Source organism: Maylandia zebra, linkage group LG6, assembly GCF_041146795.1.
Source record: "Maylandia zebra isolate NMK-2024a linkage group LG6, Mzebra_GT3a, whole genome shotgun sequence".
Classification (NCBI taxonomy): domain Eukaryota; kingdom Metazoa; phylum Chordata; class Actinopteri; order Cichliformes; family Cichlidae; genus Maylandia; species Maylandia zebra.
Genome location: NC_135172.1, coordinates 16348181 through 16368033, shown reverse-complemented (window position 1 = coordinate 16368033; position 19853 = coordinate 16348181). Strand labels below are relative to the sequence as shown.

Sequence of the window (19853 nt, the reverse complement as noted above, 5' to 3'; positions counted from 1 at the left end):
ACGTTGCTGCTGTTTCCTTACAAAACAACACACACACACCGTTTCTGGGAAACGGCAAAACATTTCTAGGAAACAAACACAACTGTAGTTCATGTGATAACCACAGTTCTGTTTCCTGCTCAGTTTATTCTTCCGTTGGTTGTTTTTTCCTAGCAGCACACAAGGTGCATTGTGTTTGTTTGGATACAGTGTAGCAGCTGAATTCAAGTTAAGCAACTCAACTTTGTCTTATTTATCGTGTTTTTGCACCTCACCTCCACAGTGAGCTGTTGTCATAGGTGTACTGCTGAAACACCTCCACAGTTTGTTTGTTTTCTGCAAGTGAGGAAGTAGAATATTTGTAGTTTGCATAATGTGATTCTATTAAATAGATCTTCTTAAGCATCCGAACATCCAGTCATCACTAATGCATATGGCATGTAGCCATAACAAATACAATTAACTGCTATATTTAAGGTCCGCTGACTGAGTCACAATACAAACTGAACTAATATTCAAGAAAATATTCCACCTTAAAAGGTGGCTGATAAGCGTGTTAAGATCAAAGGCGGCAAAAACTTCCTTTCATTTTGCTGATGAAACACCTGTGATGACCAAAACAATTGAAAACACAATTTTTGGTCTTTGTGAACCAGAGTTATTATAGTTTTGTGTTTTCAGTTAGTTTTTATTTCTATTTCATTATGACTTTTTGTTTTTTTATTCGATTTTAGTTTCAGTTATTTTCCAGAGTAGATTTTCTTTGACGTGGACACGGAGGTTTGTGAATGCGATAACTCGAGAACGAAGCAACGTAGGAGCTTCAAATTGATACCATAGGAGTATCTACTAAAAATCTTAGACATGTTTGATCTCAGTGACTTTGACCTCAAGTCAAGTTTTCCGAAAATCTTCTAAATGTGATAGCGTATAAGTACAGCAAGGACTTAACGAGTATGAATTGTTTGGACGGGGTTGCCTGTTCTCTCTAAGAAGAACATGGCAGCACAGGTTAGGATTGCAAAGTTCATCATCTGAACAAAGCACAAGACTTTTGGAACAATGCATTTTGGACAGATGAGACTAAAAGTGACCAAACACAGCAAATCAGCACAAACACCTCGTACCAACTGGCAGCACGGTGGTGGACAGGGAATGATTTGGGCTTCGCTTGCAGCCACAGGTTCTGGGAACCTAATAGCCACTAAGTAATCACGAACTCCTCTTTATACCAAAGTCTTCTAGAATCAAGACCATCTGTCTGACAGCTAATGCTGGGCTGATAGTGGGTCATTCAACGGGACAGTGATCCCAGGCACACAGGATACCTTAAAAAGAAAAAACACAAGGTGCAGTGGTCCAGTCAAAGTCTAGACTTCAGCCTCATTGAAATGCTGAGGTGGGACCTTAAGAGAGCTTTGCATAAATAAATGCTCACAAACCTCAAAGAAATGAAGCAACGCTATAAGAAGAGTGGGACATAATTCCTCCACAATGAAACGAGGGAGCGATAAAGTCCCACGGAAAGCGATTACTTCAAATTAATGCTGCTAAATGTGGTTGTGCAAGCCACTGAGTCATTGGGTGTTCTTGTTTTTCTACGGGACTGTATGACATTCACCCTTTGACAGCTCATTATTAATTCATGTGTTATTTTACCACACTGGAGAGTAAGTGAAGGGGAGAGAGAGAAAGGGACAAATCCAGGGAGCATGATGTGAGGGACAGGCAGATGGAGACGAAGCTGCAGGCACAGATGAACTATTAACATAGCGTCAGTCTAATATTTGATTGTAAATGCTAAATGCACTGGTTCTTGCCTCATTCACTCATTAGTACAAGATTTTTTTAAGAAAGTGCTTTCTATCTAACACCCACATTCATACTGATGAACACATCAGAGAACGTGACACCAACTACAGCTTATCAGGATGCTCAGTTATAGAGTGCTACTTGTGTGTCAGCCTGCCACTATAGTAGCAGCTTTAGCAAGCAGCACTGCACCACTATTTTTTAACTGCACAGTTAAAGGTAACCGGCCATGATTTTGAGTCTGATTTCAAGCTAGTTTCCCTTAAAGCTGCACTTAAATGTGTCGCCCACTGTATTAAATTACATCAACCGCATGTGGACAAGATCTAGGAAACTAATTCTTAGCATAAACATCTGTTGTGCTTTTCCTTTCTGTACATCCTGCTGTTCAGCACATACTAAATGATATTTTAACAGTTGGTATAAAATGTGTATTTCCTGTTTTTTTAGTGTCTTGCATTTAAGAAATGTCTTGCTGGTATTTCTGCTGTACCAGAAAATTGTAGGACATACAGGAGGCAGAGTGCTGAGTACTGAGCTGAGTCACCGACCACCTCTGGGATTTGAACGATTATGCTTGAGTAAATGTTTCTCAATGTGAGCGTGTGTGTGTACATATGAGCATATCTGTGTGTGTTTTTGTGTTTCAGCTCCTGGCCACTGTGCTGTCTCAGTCGGTAAAAGCCAAGGAGCATCTCTTGGAGCAGTCGCAGTCTGTGGAGCAGTCAGCAAGTAAGCACACACACTCATACAAACACAGCGTAGCGCGATATCGCCGTCTGTATTTGAAGTGTTCATTCGTGTCAGCTTTAATTTAAGTGTGCTGCTGCAGTGATTTAAGCACAGATGACAAAGTTTGTCTCTGCCTGCTTGAAAGAAAACGCGTGCGATCAGTTAATTTGGAAAAAAAACCTGCTTTTGTCTGTAAGTGATGACAATTAAAAATGATCAAGGCAGTGTTCACAAGTACAACAAGCGCCTCGGAGCTTGTTTTGATTGCTTATGTGAATCACTTTTTATTCTTCAGCCTGGCCCTCTAAAGACCACATGTCTGTTCATATCAGACACAAGCAGCATTTCCAGTCTCGGTCCTTTTAGAAGAGTATTTCAAGTTATTCTTCATTTCTAAAAAGCTGCTGTAAGCAGCCGGGGACATGGCTTCTTGGGATGTCATGGATTCTTTCTTGTTCTCCTGAGTCAGAGCTCTAGCTGTAGCCGCAGAGGTTTGCTTGCAATAAGCAGAATAAAAAAACTGCTCAAAGAAATTCAACAGATTACGTTAAACTACCAGCTTAAAACTATTAATTTACATATCTAACGTTCCTGTGAGCGTGAAATACATTTATTTTGCAGAGGAAACACTTAGTTTGTCAGTTTTGATCGATTAGTATTGCAAGTGTGAAGCTAAAATGTTACGCTCTTTGTGTCTCATAGTTATTTTGCGATACCGACACCGATACTGATGCTGATATTTGGTGATTTAAAAATGAAATGTCTTCTTTTCTTTTAGACACACAATCACAAACAGACGTCCCTGACATTTGTTATGTTTATTTGTTTACACATTCTCGCTCCGCTTGGATCAGCTGCAGAGCGCCCTCTGGTGGACAAACTATACCTTTCGCTTATCGCTTCTTTTTTCATTTTAGTTTCTCAGCCGTGATTACTGCTGGTTAATGCCAGTAAATGGCCAGTATCGATCAATAATATTGATCTTGTGTTTGAGTAAGTAGTTTTGGCTACCCAGTGATCCCTGATATCATCTCTCTGATAAAAACTAGCTGCGATACAGCACTAAAAACTGAACCATAGACAGATGTTGATGTTGTCATGCAGATTAGAGATCTCATCAGACCATCTCTTACAAAGTGAGTAATACAGATTTTAAAGAAGGAATTAAATTCACTTGGCCTTGGGCGTTTTTTAATCAGAAACGTCTATCTTTTTATTGGAGCCTCATATTTTTACATAAAAGAATCAACATGAATAAAAAATTAGTTCTGCTAACTCCATGAAGCATGAAATAGTTGCCAGAAAGGTGAAATTTGGGGGATTTTTTGCACATATGAAATTCGATTGGTATGCTTTTCACTTCTGCTACATCAGTATTTTTGTGGACTTCATTCCTCACAGTAGCACTGCATGTGTCGGATTCAATGCATTCAAATAACACTGATGATGTAGCGGTCTTGTATGAAAGAAGATGGACTTACAGGCGTTACAGGGTTGATATATTTGGGAAGTTTTAACTTCAGACACGTTAATTTTACAGTCAAAACTTTAATGGTTGTTTTGGATTTGAACCAGCTTACAAACCTTATTTGTTACAAGCTGTTTGCAGGTCTGCATTACAGCAGGTGAGTGTTCACTTGGGGCTACAAAGACTAGCGTAGCATTGAAGCAAATGTTCTGTATTAATGTGCACGTACAGTTCATGGTGTAGACGCTTTCACAGTGTCTCAAGACTCCCACTTAAATTTGGGCACTTTGTAGCTGTAGCTGTTTTACTAATCTCACTTTAAAAGAAGCCCATAAATTAGCATGTTTAATCCGCTGTCATTCTACTGGTTTAAGTGTTATGTGGGAAGTGTAGTGCTAAAACAGCGCTGCCGAGCCAGCCAAGTATGAAAGCTGTTAAGAAGGGCTCCATAGGCAGTGGGAATCTGGCATGGTTTCCTTTCTCCTGCGCTTCTCCCACATAAGAATCCTTTAGATCACCACATAATATCATTTCTTGGCTTTGCAGCGTTTTGAAAAGCAAACAATTATGAGATAAGTTACTGTTTCTGATCTTTTTTCGGTTTCTTTGAAGTACAGTTAATTTCCTAGAACAGCTGTTTAGTGATGGTAGATTTCAAAGGACCACGATTTCACATGAAGCCGTTAATTTCTTAAACAACTCAATAGAAATAATAAATAGGCGGGTGTTTTGTAAACAGCTAGCTTTAAGGTGTAATTAACAGAGAAATGAAAATTGTTGAGAGTAATGTGATTTATTCTTTGTCCTTTCTCTTTGCCTTTCTTTATCACTTAAACCTTAAGGCTCTTCCAGCAGCACGGTTCACGAGCAGCGCTCGTTTGAACGGAAGGCCGAAGAGGATGATGGGAAAGTGAGTTGTATCTTCTTTTTTTTTTTCTTTTTTTTCCCGGTGGATTGATTCATTCTGGTGCTTCCATTTTTCCGTTTGCTTCTGGTTCTTCTCAAGTAGCAGAAAGAACGTCTGCAATGGTGGGGTTTCAGTGGGAAACACGGTGGTTGTGTTGCACCTGAAAAGATGGCACGCTGAGGCTGGGCATGCGAGTGTGTCACCATGGAGACAGGCAGAGTGACAGACACATCGAGGAGTCAGTTGCTGTCTTGCCTTCTGTCCCTCTCCCCTTTCCCTCTCCCTTTTCCCTCCCTCCCCTGCCCTCACACCGCACTGAGACACCCACATGCTGCTGGCAGTGCTGCGTGTTCTGTGGAGCTCAGGGCTGATCTGCGTGCTGCGTCCTAGCGTTTCCTCACTCACTGACCTCACGCAGCGCTCTATAACATGTACAGCGCTGAAAATATAACACATATTTACCAGTGATTTAAAGAAGATTATTTTGTTAGACCCCTAATGGTTTATTTAACCCCAAATCCCCTGGAAGGGTGTAGTGTCACAACATCAGGTGCTTAGAGTTTTGAGATCTCTAGCACGAAGACTTCCGTCATCGCTAAATACAAGGAAGGGGAATGAAGATATATTCATGTTGTGAACAGTTTGCCCAGCTCTAATTAACCAGCAGCAGAGCACGTAGTAATCCTTGTGGGGCTTTCTTTTTAGGGCCAGTCGATCTGTTTTGTTGTGTTTGTGAGTTTTTTTTAAATGCCCGAGGGCTAGAATCAGCAGGCAAAGACTCCAATCTGGCACACTGGAAAATGGAAATAGGTTATGAAAAGATTTATGTTATATAAACATATTATTGCCTTGAAACCAGTAATGTTGTATATAGTTATTCTGAAACTGAGGGCCCATTATTATAACTGGCTCATTGGTCTAGGGGTATGATTCTCGCTTCGGGTGCGAGAGGTCCCGGGTTCAACTCCCGGATGAGCCCTCATTTAATCCACCCACAAACCAGGTACTGGTACCTAAGTCCAGATCAACAGGGAGGGCTATGTGAAATATTTGCAAGGTTAAACATTAAATTTTCATACTAGATGCAGGTCTGGTTTAACGATGGTCACTGAAGATGAAAAAAATGAAGGAAATCTCATAAAGATGCTTTTGGCAAAAGGCTAGAAGGGTGAGTAAAATTGAAGGCTTACAGGGAAGTAGTGAGACCCGCTGTGACGTATAATGTGGATAACAAAAAGACAGGTGCCAGACTTCAAGGTTTTTGACCAGAATGGAGGGGGCCAGCTCAGGTTGATCATCTTGGAGCCAAAGATAGAGAGACAAGGCTGAGATAGTGGGTATGTTGGACAAAGGATGTCGAAGATGGAGCTGCCAGGCAGGAGGAAAGGAGAAGGAACACAGAGTAAGTTCATGGATGAGGTGAAGAAGGACATGAGGAGGGTTAGGGTGACACAGAATGCTAAGGACAGGGTGAGATGATTCAGTGTGGCGACCCCTAAAGGGAACCACATATTTGTATGAGTATAATTTGCTTACTGAAGATATGCTTTTATGTATTTCTATTTGTTAATTGACCTGCCCGGGGACAGTGTTTTGCCCTGTAGTGCTCTGCAACAGTCATGTGACTGAAAAGTATGAATTGAGATGATGGTGGGATGTAGCTCAGTGGCAGAGATCTCAAAACGTAAGAGGCTAATTAACACTAGGAGCAAGCAGGCATCTTATATTTGCACTTACTTTGTAATCTGTTATCCAGAATGTGTCTTACTCTTTGTACAAACCCTAGAGGATAACCAAGAGCACTGTGTGGGAGTGAAACATTATTTGGAAAAACTATTATTATTATTATTATTCCTGACAGTCTTGAAGTCATTTCAGGCAGAGTTTGAATAATTGGAGGGATTATTCTTCTTGTGTTTTATTCCCTTTTTAGTTAGAACGGCTCCCCTTCATGTGTTCCAGAGTAGGTTCAGTTTCCTTGCTGGCTAGGGCTCCGTTTGGGAATTTCCTTAGATGTTTCTGTGCTGTCTTCTAGAACAGTCCTCTCTCCTGTGTTGTAGAGCGGGCTCTAGAAGAGGCCTGTGGACTCTTCTAGAAGCAGGCAGTAGCGCTCTGTGTTCTCTGTTCTAGAAGCAGGCAGTAGTGGCGTGGCTGGGTGAGTTTCAGCTGCAGTTCTACACCACCCACTTCCTCACCGCGGGATATGATCTAGACACCATTAGCCGCATGACCCCTGAGGTAAGGTCATGACCCCTGACCCCCTCACGTCCCGCCCCTTGTCTGTCAAGGCTCCGCCCAGCACAGCTATCAAAAATCAGCTCCCCACTGACCTGGATGATGTCATCATGACCCTCCTGTCTCTGTCACCTGACCCCCCGGTGTGAGTCCTGAGCCTCAACCAGTCACTTCTCATGCTCCGTCTGCTTCATTTACATACCTGTGTTCACACATGGCCGCGTGTTCCAGTCTGTGCTGTAAACACTACTCTGTGTTTGTCCTTGAATGTGGTTTTTAATGTGATTGTGTGTGTGTATGTGTGCGCTGAAGCAAACACAGTGCTATGATGTAAACGTCCCCAAAGGACAGGCGACACTCATCAGAGATTATCCAAAGCCAAAATATTCCCGAAGGCATATCACGTGTGCAAATGTCCGAGTTGCCTGTAAAAACTGCTCACATTTGAATAGAAATGAAAATAAAAACACCTCCAGTAGAGGTGGTGAGTTCATGATGTGACTGAGTGTGCTTTGCGTTGAAGGATCTGACGGCAATTGGGGTCATGAAGCCCGGACATCGAAAGAAGTTAATATCAGAGATCAGCAAGCTGCCCTCCACAGACTGGCTGCCCGACCACAAGCCTGTAAGGATGTTAGCTGCTGCATACAATCTAGAATAAGGAGGTCGGACGAACACAAGAGCACAGACGCATCCAGCTCACGCAGCATCATAACTGTGCCTGTGTCTGTCTGTCTTTGTGTTTAATCAAGGCTAATCTGGCAGACTGGCTGTCTCACCTGGGCCTTAGTCAGTACTACCAGGTACTCGTGCAGAATGGTTATGAGAACATTGACTTTGTCTCGGACATCAGCCTTGAAGATCTGCGAGAGATTGGCATCACTAAGCTCGGTAAGATAAAACGTCATTATTAAGATTATAGGCAATATATTATAACACAAGTTCTATAGAAAAGTGCGACCCTTCATTAGGAAGCCGGGTTCCTGTTAGCCGCTCTTAGTGTCTTTGTTCTGTGTTTGTTGTTTAGAAATTGCGTAGATATGAACAGACAGATGGATCAATTGCTTTAAATTGGCTAAAATGTGTCGAAGCGCATTTCAAGCTGTTCTCTATAATCACGTGTAACCATTTGTGTGTGAGAGATACAAGAATTTAATGTGAACAAAGGTATAAACGCATCACAGAGGGAACGTTGAGATTCAAATGAACCAATAAAGCGATAACAGACGATTATGCGCCCCATCATCTTCAGCCTGTTAAGTGTCTATTGTTTGCACCTGGTGAAGACGCTCTGTGTGACTCATTGTAACCAGCTGTCAAAACAAATGTAAAAATCGTCTCGGCACTGCTCTCGCTGCCAATCTGTAAATCGTATCTACCTCCTTTAAAAAATGTGACAGTCCCAAGAAGTAGCTCCACAAAATTTGTGTTTTTAGTGTGAAAAATGTGGTCAGTGAAGAAAGATAAAAACACAGGTTGCTTCTGCTTGTCTCCAAAAATCCTTTATCAAATTATAATGGAAGTCTATTGAACAGATTTTTGCCAGTTTTCTTGCTGTAATCTATAGCTTTCAGCATATACAAGCAAAAAAACCAACTTTTCTACAATGTAAAATATTATTTTAATAATAAAATAAATTATTAAACAAAAGTTTGAGGGGTGGCTCGAGACTTTTACATATGACAAAACAAGATAACAGGACTTCAACCTCTTCTCTGTAATTTGCCTCTTAACTGCAGTGATCCTTTGCTCATACCGAGGCTGCTGGCTTGTGGCTGGCTCTGAGCTCTGTGTGAGGTTGATTTAAATGTCTGAGCAAGTTGGATGTTACAAGTGTTTTTGTGGTTTAGTTTGTCAAAAACCGTGAAGAGCTTCCGCACTAACGCCATGTTTGCGTGTGGCTGCCAGCGTGCACATGAGCCAGTCATTTTAATGTTTAGACGTTTCAAACGGTGCAGGGCAGGATATGAACCAGAATTATGCTACTGGAAGAATTTGGACATAACATAGAGTGGGAGTGCTGCTTAGCAACGGTCCCACCAATAACACAATAACTTTTGCAAGCCAAGCGATTAATTCATTTATGAAATTCCAATGCTGCAAGGACAATATGTATAATGCTTACCATGTATTAAAGAACAGTATCCTGAAATGCAGCGAATTCAAATTGCTGGATTGGCGGACAGAGGCGGTTTCTTGCAAGTTAAGTAGATTTTTTTTAAGGCGCAAAAGTATGACATCACAACAATGTCATTGGTCACTTGCAATGTTGAACCTGGAACAACATTTAAGATAAGATAAGATAAGATAGAACTTTATTAATCCCTCGGGTGGGTTCCTCTGGGAAATTCGACTTCCAAAAAAAGCACAGCAACGACCGAAGTTACAGTTACAGAATTGTTATATATATATATATATATACACACACACACACACACACATATATATATAAATACAGCGACAAATATAAATAAAATATACAAAGGGGATAAATAGAATAAATAGGAATAAAAAATAAAAATACAAGTGAATTGCACATTTCAAGTATTGAGTCTATTGCACTGTTGACTATTTACAAAAAGTATTGCACAAGGTATTGTACAGTGAGGTGAAGAGGCACTACAGCTTAGTTGTTCCCCCCTCCTTTGTCCTCCTGTTTCCCCTCCCTCTCCCCTCCAGAGAGGAGTTAAACAGTTTGATGGTGTGTGGGACAAAGGAGTTTTTAAGTCTGTTAGTTCTTGTCTTTGGGAGAAGCAACCTGTCACTGAACAGACTCTTCTGGTTGTTTATGGCCGTGTGCAGAGGATGCCCAGCATTGTTCATAATGTCCATGATGATGATGATGATGTGGGAACAACACAAGGATATCAGATCCTACTTGGATAATACTGTTAAAAAACAAAACAAACCTATACAGAGATGTAATTATTATTCAACTTTTTGGAATTGTTCCAAAACCTTTGGGTTAGTTTTAATCTGCATGACTAGCGCAGAATGAGGTTGCCATTAAAGATTTGCAGTTTTCAAGAAAATGTAAATTTGTATTTCATGGTGGCTTTTATGCAGAAATGCCACTCTCTCCTAGCTTTGCAGTGTAAATATAGCTTATTCTCTTCTCACAATCCTCTGTTTTGCCCCGCACTCCTGCCCCCCCCTCAGGTCATCAGAAGAAGATAATGTTGGGAGTGAAGCGGCTGAAGGAGCTTCAGAGAGGAGAAAGTGGCTCCGAGCCTCCTCAGAGCCCCTCTACACCTCCATCCAGCCCAGGCGGCAGCACTACATCAGAGCTGCGGAAAGAGGCGAGGAAGCAGAGGGACGGGGTGCCCAGCCCTCGGGCCAAACCTCGCCCAGGTCTCGCACACACACAGACCCCTCCCCACACACCGACTCAAACCCCACCGCAAACGCCCCCGCACACTCGGACCCAGCAGGCTTCCCCCAGGGCTCGGCCGCGGCCATCCACCCAGCAGTCGACAGCAGACTCGGCAGTACCTCTGCTGAGGCTGCCCAACGTGGAGGAAGAGCGACGGAGAACTCACAGTCTAATTGGCTCGGAATCAGACTCTAGATATGCCACCGTGTGCCGCAGCAGCTCTTCACATACCGCTGCCGCTAATGATGTCACTGTTAACCGCAGCCAATCATCTGTTACCCTTCGCCCGCGTAGGAAAGGTCGGCCCCCAACACCTCCTAAACGGTCCTGTTCTTCCATTACCGGGGGTGACGGGGAGGGCGAGGGGCAGGTGGAGGGACTGCTCGGGCTGCCAACCTATCGAGAGCGGCGAGCTAGTGACTGCGGCAGCCTGGGAGCTGCTTTAAGGGCTCAGGAGTCAGCAGGCTTGGAGAGGTCAGACGGAGCTTCTGGGAGTGTTCGCAGCCTCGCGGCCATGCTGGAAACATCCATCGTGAGTGGAACCAAAACGCTGCCGAAGAATCTGGGAAGCAGCACGAACTACCTGCAGGTGGGTGACAGTGACTGTGAGAGTCAAATGTATGAGTTTTTTGGGCTACATGTCTAACAGTGATGTGATCTACAGGTGAGTCCGCCGCTTCTTCGTCGCCAGGCAGGCGCAGGAGGTCTCGGATCTGAAGAAGATGATGTTTTAAATCGCCGCAGGACCATCAGTGGACCCGAAGGCCTCCCTGGAGATCAGTCTGACCAATTACCTCAGCAACCGGTCCCGCGACGCCCCGAGCCTCGGCCCCGCTCCACCGTGCTCACCTCAGCATCAGAGATCACAGACGGCACAGCGACGCTCCGGAGGAAGCCGCGTCCTGTGGCCGCGGACTCTGAAGCTCCTGCATCTGTGTCTACCACGGTTGTTACCACGACTACTGGCTCTGACACCATACGCAGGAGGCCACGCACGACTGAGCACACGGAGCATCTCATTCAAAGCAATAACCAATCAGATTCTCCTATCAGTCAAATAGATAGCTGCCGTAAAATTGAAAGCGAGCCGCAGCAGAACGGCGGCGTGATCCTGAGGCGGAGGCCGGTGTCTGAGATCTCCGAGAGGACGGAGACCAACAAGGAGAGCTGTGAGTGGATGGAAGCTAGGAAGTCTCTGAAGCCACCAGTTTCACCCAAACCATCCACTGTCACCCTGAAGAAGCCGCAAGCTGACCCCCCGACTCCGACTCGTAGGGTCCCCATACCCGGGCCTGACACTGCTGAGCTGGCCCAGAGCCCCGGTGAGACACACACACAACACATGGTCACTGAATTTAACTTCTGTGTCAGAAAATCAAAATCCTATACTTAGGGCGTTTAAATATTTATTAATTTCTGCCTTTATTTGGTGGAGAAAGTGGAAACAGAGACAGAAAAGAAGAACACGCAACTCCCCCCATAAAACCTTTGATGTTTTATGATGTTTTATTACAACATGCTGACATCAGCCTGTTATGGCGTCATCTTATGTTGATGACGTACGGTTTCGTATTGAACAAACAAAAAGTGCATTGTATCGCTCCCTCAATGGCCTTTCATATTATATAATACTGGATATGGTTTCGTGAAACCTTTTGACCTTGGGCACTAACAATGAAAGTCAAGGTCAAATCACAAAAACAGTCGCCTCAAGGAGCTTTGTATTATATGTTAAAGACTCTACAATCCAACAGAAAAATCCCAACAATCAGACGACCCCCTATGAGCAAACATTTGGCGAGAGTAGGGAAGAAAAACTCCCATTTCACAGGAAGAACCAAAAAAACGGATGGGACCATTTTTCTTCTCTTCTAAACTCAGACACATACAGCTCACTACCCACATGTTTAATAAAATATAGTTAATATTAATTAACTTGGCTTATAACACACATTGCATAGTTGAGTACAGCAAATATAAAAGGTCCTATTATATTATTTTCCGTGTTACCTTAATTTAAATATCATTAACATCTGTTCATATTCATGACAAACATTGTTTTTAAATTAATGTCATTTAATCCAAAGACATCCTGCTTTATGTGTAGCCTTGTACTCTGCATGAAATCAGTGATTAGTAAAAGAGTTAGAATTCATCACATGCGGTGGCTCCATAAGCGTTTACAGTTGTTATCCCTCGCTGTGTTCAGAAGTGCTCTTTTACACTCCAGTGGTTATTTGAGTTACTGTTGACTTCCTGTCAACTCAGAGCACTCTGGCCATTCTCCTCCCACCTGTGACATCAACAAAGCTTTTTCACCTTGAGAACTGCAGCTGGCTAGATATTTTCCCTTAAACCATAGAGATGGTTGTGTGGGGAAAATCCCAGCAGCTTCTGAAGTCATCAGACCTGCCCGACAAGCACCAACAAACAAACATCCCACATCAAAAGCCACTTAAATCTTCTTTCTTTCTCTTTTCTGCTCAGTTTGAAGTTGAGCAGGTCGTGCTGAGCATTTCAGGACATGATTTGCTGCCACTCGATTAGCTGACGCTTTTTAGTCACACACGGGTCAAAACCTCATTAAGTCATTCAGTATTAAAAACTGAAATGTTTCTGTTGCTCTGTAAATTCAAAACCAGGCAAGTAAACTATGCCAGGAAACAAAGGTGCTCAAAGACTAAAACATTTTTAAAAAATCAATAATCGATAACAGCAGTCTCTTTGTTTTGATTCTTCAGAGAAATAGATATCATCTATGTGAGAAAAATGACGTCGTTCTTTGTGATTCTCTCTGAGCAGAGTCGAAGCGTGTCCCTCCCCCCGTGTCCCCGAAGCCGCGTGGGCCTCCGACAGCACCTAAACCTGGCAAAGCAATAGTAGCTTCAGCAACCATGAGCCCGAGCCCCGCCGCTACCAGCCCGGCTGCAGCCAGCCCCACCCCGGCCCCCAAACCCTCCTCTCCGCTCTCTGCCGCCCCTCTTCCAGCCCCCGACACCCCCTCCGCTCCCTGCCTCTCACCCGGGCTCCCTCTCACTTCCCCTTCTCCAGCCCAGAGTCCGTCCACTCCCTCACCGCACCCCGTCAAACCGCCACGCTCCTCGATCACCGGTCTCTCCATCGACCTGTTGGGCTTGCGGGAAGTGGAGGAGGAAGAGGATAGGAGGCGAGATGAAGAGGAAAGGAGGAGAGAGCGAGAGCACAGGAGGCACAAAGAGCAGGAAGAGGAGAGAAGCAGAGCCGAGGACGGGGCTTTGAAGGAGCTGGAGAGGAAGTCCTCAAAGAGCGACAGTGTGGAGAGTCGAGCAGGGGAAGGAGAGCAGGAGGGAGAGGTTCAGCATCGGCTGGAGGAGACCAGCGCCTCTTTGGCTGCAGCTCTGGAGGCTGTGGAGCATCAGATCAAAGAGGAGGACACACAAAATGAGTGAGTACTAGAAGCAAATCTCATTTTCCCACTGAAAGGAGATTTATATTCATCGGGACTGCATGTTGGCACCAAACCTAATGACAAAGGGATTAGATCATAAATAACTTGACGCGGTGTAGAGCTGCAAATTGAGACAGCTTATTACAGGCTTCAGTGTAATGGAAGTGCTAGTGCTGTACAGAAAGGACTCCCGAGGCTCGTGTTGACATCAAGCTCAAGATTGTGAGAAATATACACACACTCCTGGTTTGAGTATAGACAGTACAAAACATGGATGTAGCCATTGATCTTAAGTGGGCCCAACCAGTGAAACTCCCTTTTCTGCCAGGTTAAAGATATTTAATCCCTGACATATCTTGATACAGGAAAAAGAAGTGAAACTTCAGCAGCTTTTTGCATGATAAATGTGTAAAAAAACAGAAAATCTTCTGGTAAGATGCTCAGATTGTCAAACCTTACATTTGACAGCCCTGATCTATGGGTTTGAAGTTTTGTTTGATCTCCTGTGAAAACCAAAACAGGAAGGGGATATATGTTTTTCCCCATTAGCTATCAGCAGTTATTCCAGTGCAGCTGAAAGGGCAAAGAAGGAGAAGGATATAAAGCAGCACTTTTATTCTAATCCAATGAGTTGCTTTAAAACAGCGATCCAAATTTGTTTTTGTTTAATATCATCAACTCATTCCCCCTCAGTTGATCAACTCAGTGGAGTGGAGGAATTCAAAAATCTGGACCCAGCCAGGGTTTGCTTGTGCGTATGGGTATGTTTGTCGCGCACGCAAACGGACGATGAAATTGCATTTCCTGCGGCTGCTTCACAAACAAAGCCGTGCCGCGTTTTGATCGCAATGATTTAAATGCAAAGCAGCGGCCGTGGTAAACATTCCCTTTGTTTTAAAAACAGCTCTGTGATTCACTGTAAGGAAAGTGAACAGCAAAGCAGTGAGGCTGTCAGGAAGAAGACCAAAAACAGTGCAAGGGGATTACACGCTGCGAGTCCACTCGGGGAGGCGTCGTGAATCCAAGAATTGCCGACTGCACCACTATCAATAATGACAGGACAACAAAGCTAGAAGGTTGCTGTTAGATATAACAGGGCATCGAATAGCTAAGTAGCCAAATGGGTTTTGGAATTCATGGAGACAAACAATTAGAAGGAAAACAAACTTGCTGGGTGGAAAAAAATCAAATATTACCAGCTGAAACTATCCAAATGACTCCTCTGGCATCTTTAGCTGCTTCAACTAGAGGTGGGCGTAGTAGTATCGATCCGACACTGGTATTGGTATTGGATCAATACTATCAGGGTAAGATACTTTGCTTCTATCCTCTAAGTTAAGTATGTAGCTCAGTGAACTGTGTTAAATAAATTATTTTGGGGGAAATGAAAAATATTCCTCAGACATGCACTTTGAAAAATGTCTCAACCTTTTTGTGTTGACTGTCAGGTCTGTTTTATTTATAGCCTATAGCTCATTTAAATCGTTAAATTAGTGATCAGCAAAGTGTGTTCAGAATTTGCAAACTGATGATGACTCACCTCATGAATCATGACACACTACTCTAAGTTAAAAGTATTATGTATAATTGAAAGCATTAGTGTTGATGCTGGTATCGGTAATACCGGCCCTGTATTCACAAGTGAATAAGCACAACACAGAACAAGCTTAAACACATGAACTTTGGACAGTTTTGGGAGAATTAGGTCAGGACTGTCTGACATGCAGCATGCAACAGGAAGTAATCTGCTTCACACACATTCACACCTCTGGATATATCTCCACGTGGTTTTATGTGAGGGTGCATGCAAGAAGCAGCACTGGTAAATGCTGCAGACAGTTTGCACAACCACTTAATCCAACATCGCACGGAATTTATACTCAGGAGCTGGAATGTTAGCTGGTCTAAGTCCTTATATGTGGAAATAAGACCTTAACCCTGTATTTTGAAAGAAATGTGAAAAACTTTTGCTATGATCTATTTCTTTGTTCCCTGACTGCCAAAACTTTATCTTGAACTTAAAATTTGAACAAAAACAAACAAACAAAATATACATATTCTTATTGCCTGGGGTTAGAGGTCATCACCGGTGACAACTTAGGTCACAGAAGGTCATTCAAAGTAGCTAATGTGCGATCAGTGTTAGATATTTGCATCCTCTCAAATCCCTCCACTTTCCATCTCTGATTCTTTGCTGTATGCCTCAGCACTAACCGAACCCTTCTTTTATTCTCGCCCAACTTCCAGCTCTCTCTCCGGAAAAAAAGCAACAGTCTCCATCTTGGACGACATTGGCAGCATGTTTGACGACTTGGCAGACCAACTGGATGCGATGCTGGACTGATCTGCTGCACGCATCTCATTTTCCTACAAGCCCTTTCCCTCGCCTCCCCCCTCATCATGCGTAGGTGTAAGAAAACTCTCCCGAGGCTCAGTGCCGGCGCAGAGAGTGTGTGTTCGAGCGTGCGCCCCCTCATGCGTGCGTGAGCGCTTTCTCATGTAGCCTTGTACAGTACTGACGAGGGGAGTGGGGGGGGGGGGGGGTCCTCTTTGTCTGGTGCAGTAGCTCTAGTACGCCTCCTGGTGCAAGGAGGCCGCTCCCACACAACCTCTGACCTCTGCAGCTCAGCATGTCACCGCCGCCGCCTCCGCTGCCACCCGGCCTCAGATGGCTGTGTGAACCATGAGAAGCACAATCATTTTCCTCATCCTTTGATCTCTACAGACTTGGACCGACATGCTGACTCAGTCAGACAGGGAGACAGCAGATAAGCATATTGCTTGCAAAATAAGCACACTATCCATCTGGCAGGGAGATAGCTAGATAGCTAGATACATAGATAGACAAGGTAGATACTGATGAGACGTCCAAGAAGATTTATAAAAGCACACGGGGAGAGAGGCGGGCCGCTTTCTGTGCCCGATTCGCTCCTGCAGCGTCAAAAGGATGCATTTTTCCAGTCAACTCGTAGCCTCTATTTCTCTTCTGTTCCAGTGGAGGATTATGGTTAGCCGGACTTCCTGACTCCCTGTGTGTCGTCTCTGTTCATGTTGTTGTTGTTGTTGCTGCCGTTGCCGTTGTCGTCGTCGTGTGTAGTCCCTGCTGATGCTCACGTCAGTGTCCTCCCTCTCGTACAGTAGTTGTTGTAATGATCAGAAAGATGATATAGATGTGTGTCCATGAGTTTTGAGACACTCGCACGCACACACACATGCACACACTTATTACATCTTGCTAGTCTTCAGCTTTGTTGGCGGTTAACTCCAGCTGCGGAGGTTTGCTTGAAAATTAATCTGCACACACACACACATACACACACACACCACACCCATGAACATATATTATATATATATATAAATATTTACAAGCACACTCATGCGGTATATCCCTTTGTCCTGCTGCAGTGAACAGTGTTTATAAAAGATAAACCTATATTTCAATGCTTTATATAGTACATCCAGTATACATACATAGAGTTTATAGTATACCTGGGTATTTGAGCTGTTATGGCTCCCTCTAGTGTTGGTTAGTGAAACTGCCTCTAATTGGCCCACCTTGAATCTCGTCTCCCCCACTTTTTGTTTTTTTACAATCTCCCTCTGTGTCTGGTTTGTTAACTCTACATCTCTCTGTGCCTTCGTAGTGTTCTTCATATATTCAGTTTTTTGGTTTGTTTGGTTTTTGTTCCATACTTTAACATATTTATTGGGGGTTTTTTGGGTTCCTTACAAGCCCTTTTGTGTCTGTGATGTCTGAATAGCTTCTATATACGACCTCTAAAATTAGTCAGCTTGTCTACCCCATTTAAAACCAGCCCATGTAAGTCCCCCCGTAAGCTGTAATAAGTTGGCTCCGCTCCTCCTTGAATCCCTGGTTTTTAGTGGCCCACTCAGAGCCCCCCCCCCCCTCAAACCCCCCCAGTGTTAGCCAGACAGTGGATCAACCACCAGTGTTCATCCCCCAATGAAGAGTCCACTTGTATTTTTATGCTCTTTGAAAACAAAGATGATATATTTGAGAGACAGATGGATCTATGTGAATACTATTAATAATAACAATAACGATAATGGCTGTAGGCATTGAGGTGAGCTTCTGGTCGAGTTCTGGATGTGTTGTGACGGCTGTTGTGCCATGTTGGTTGGGTTTAGGTTGTGTTTCTGCTGTGACGATGCATTCCTGTACAGCTGTGATGAGAATAAATGTAAAAAAAATAAATAAACCGGATGCTACTCTTTCGCAGTTGTTCTTTTGCATCTCGCCTTCTACAGCAGGCCTGATTACGCCCGAGTCACTTCACCCGCACACAATGGCAGAACATGTCAGTGGAAAATCCTCTGGTAATAATTTTGCTGCTTTTGGAATGCTCTCCAAAAGAATCAGAAACCTAAGTGAATCTATCTCCATTTTTAAGACCGAATGCATTGAATTTTCAGGCAAAATACTGTTATAAATTGCAGAACAAGATTTATTACCTACCCAAACCCGAGCGTACAGCGATAAAATATAACTGAACAGGTAATGTGTATTTTGGCTATTTCTACTCACTGACGTGTGACACAGAAATTTAAGCAATGTGGAAAAAAGAAAATGCCTTTGCCATATGTGGGGATTTCAGTGGGGACACAGGGGTTGATTACCCCCATTAGAAATGTTGGTGATTGTTTGCCAGCTAATATTAAGGAAATGTTGCCCTGGCCTTTGTTTTTCAATCAGAGTCTATAACTTAAATGAGCTGTACAGTGCTTGAAATTACCGGAGATGTGTGTGACAGGTTTCGAATATGCAGAAACTGCAAAAAAAACAAAACAAAAAAAACCTACAACCTGCAGCAGAAGAAAACACCAGGATGAAGGAAATGAAGTGTCTAATGGAGGACTCATGGACCCATCCTGCATAATGTTCCTGACCAGTTTTGGTGAATCGCAGCCTCAGTTTCCTTTCCTTAGCTGATAGGAGTGACAACCGGTGAGGTCTTCTGCTGCTGCTGTCCATCTGCTTCCACGTTTGAGGTGTTGTGCATTCAGAGATGCTCTTCTGCATAGCATTCATTACACACTCTGACCTCTGACATCAAAAAGGTATTTTTACACAGAGATCTGCTGCTCACTGAATATTTTTTCTTTTTCAGAACATTTTCTGTAACCTCTAGAAATGGCTGTATGGGAAAATCCCAGTAGATGAGCAGTTACTGAAATATCTGCTGTCTGTCTGGCACCAACAGCCATGTCACTTTAATCAGCTTTTTTTCTCTGTTCCAATGCTCAGTTTGAACTTCAGCAGGTCATCTTAACCATGTCTAAATGCCTAATGCACTGAGTTGCTGCACTGTCATTGATTAGATATCAGCATTGATAAGCAGTTAAACAGGTGCACCTAACAAAGTGAGTCTGCAGTCAACATTATATTATATATCCAGTCTTATTACTACATTGTTTCTATATTCTGCAGATCTAGCTATGCCAGTTAACTACAATTACATATGGTATATTGCTGTTGACAGGTAAAACTACAAATAAGGTGACAGGCCAGTTTTTATAACCTTCAAATCGTGTAAAAACAAATTCCAGGCACATTCCTGTGCAGCACTGATTTTTCACTGCACCATAGGAGGAGCCACACCTTTTGTTCACCCAATGAAAAGTCCAGTACATGATTAATAGTATTATTCTCAGTGAGATTTTACACTTTCAGACAGGTGTTTGTTGTTAACATGGCTTTCTACATGTGATATGTGCACACAGGTACAGGGGCCCAACTGATTAAAGGATGCTGACATGCAGGCTGGGTTTATCTGTGGTTGCACTTTTTGAGTTTATCCACATTGTCCTGTTATGTCATCATGCCTGCTGGGAGTTAAAGGTCTATATATATATATATATATAGAGAGAGAGAGTTTTTTTTTTTTTACAAACTATTAAC

At 43.3% G+C, this 19853-nt stretch overlaps 1 protein-coding gene and 1 non-coding gene across 2 annotated transcripts in view; both read left to right on the top strand.

Moving 5' to 3' along the window:
* Positions 1 to 18169, top strand: part of LOC101487807 (uncharacterized) — a 47423-nt gene extending 29254 nt beyond the window's left edge. Inside the window, exons 14-22 of the mRNA XM_076884760.1 lie at positions 2442 to 2523; positions 4834 to 4901; positions 7029 to 7136; positions 7657 to 7758; positions 7886 to 8024; positions 10293 to 11095; positions 11171 to 11828; positions 13309 to 13930; positions 16181 to 18169. Coding sequence (XP_076740875.1) covers positions 2442 to 2523; positions 4834 to 4901; positions 7029 to 7136; positions 7657 to 7758; positions 7886 to 8024; positions 10293 to 11095; positions 11171 to 11828; positions 13309 to 13930; positions 16181 to 16277 — 2679 coding nt within the window. The 3' untranslated portion in view covers positions 16278 to 18169. The remainder of the gene's footprint in view (positions 1 to 2441; positions 2524 to 4833; positions 4902 to 7028; positions 7137 to 7656; positions 7759 to 7885; positions 8025 to 10292; positions 11096 to 11170; positions 11829 to 13308; positions 13931 to 16180) is intronic.
* On the top strand, positions 5806 to 5877 carry trnap-cgg (transfer RNA proline (anticodon CGG)). Its single transcript has one exon. It is a non-coding gene; the product is annotated as a tRNA-Pro (tRNA).
* Positions 18170 to 19853: the final 1684 nt, after the last annotated feature.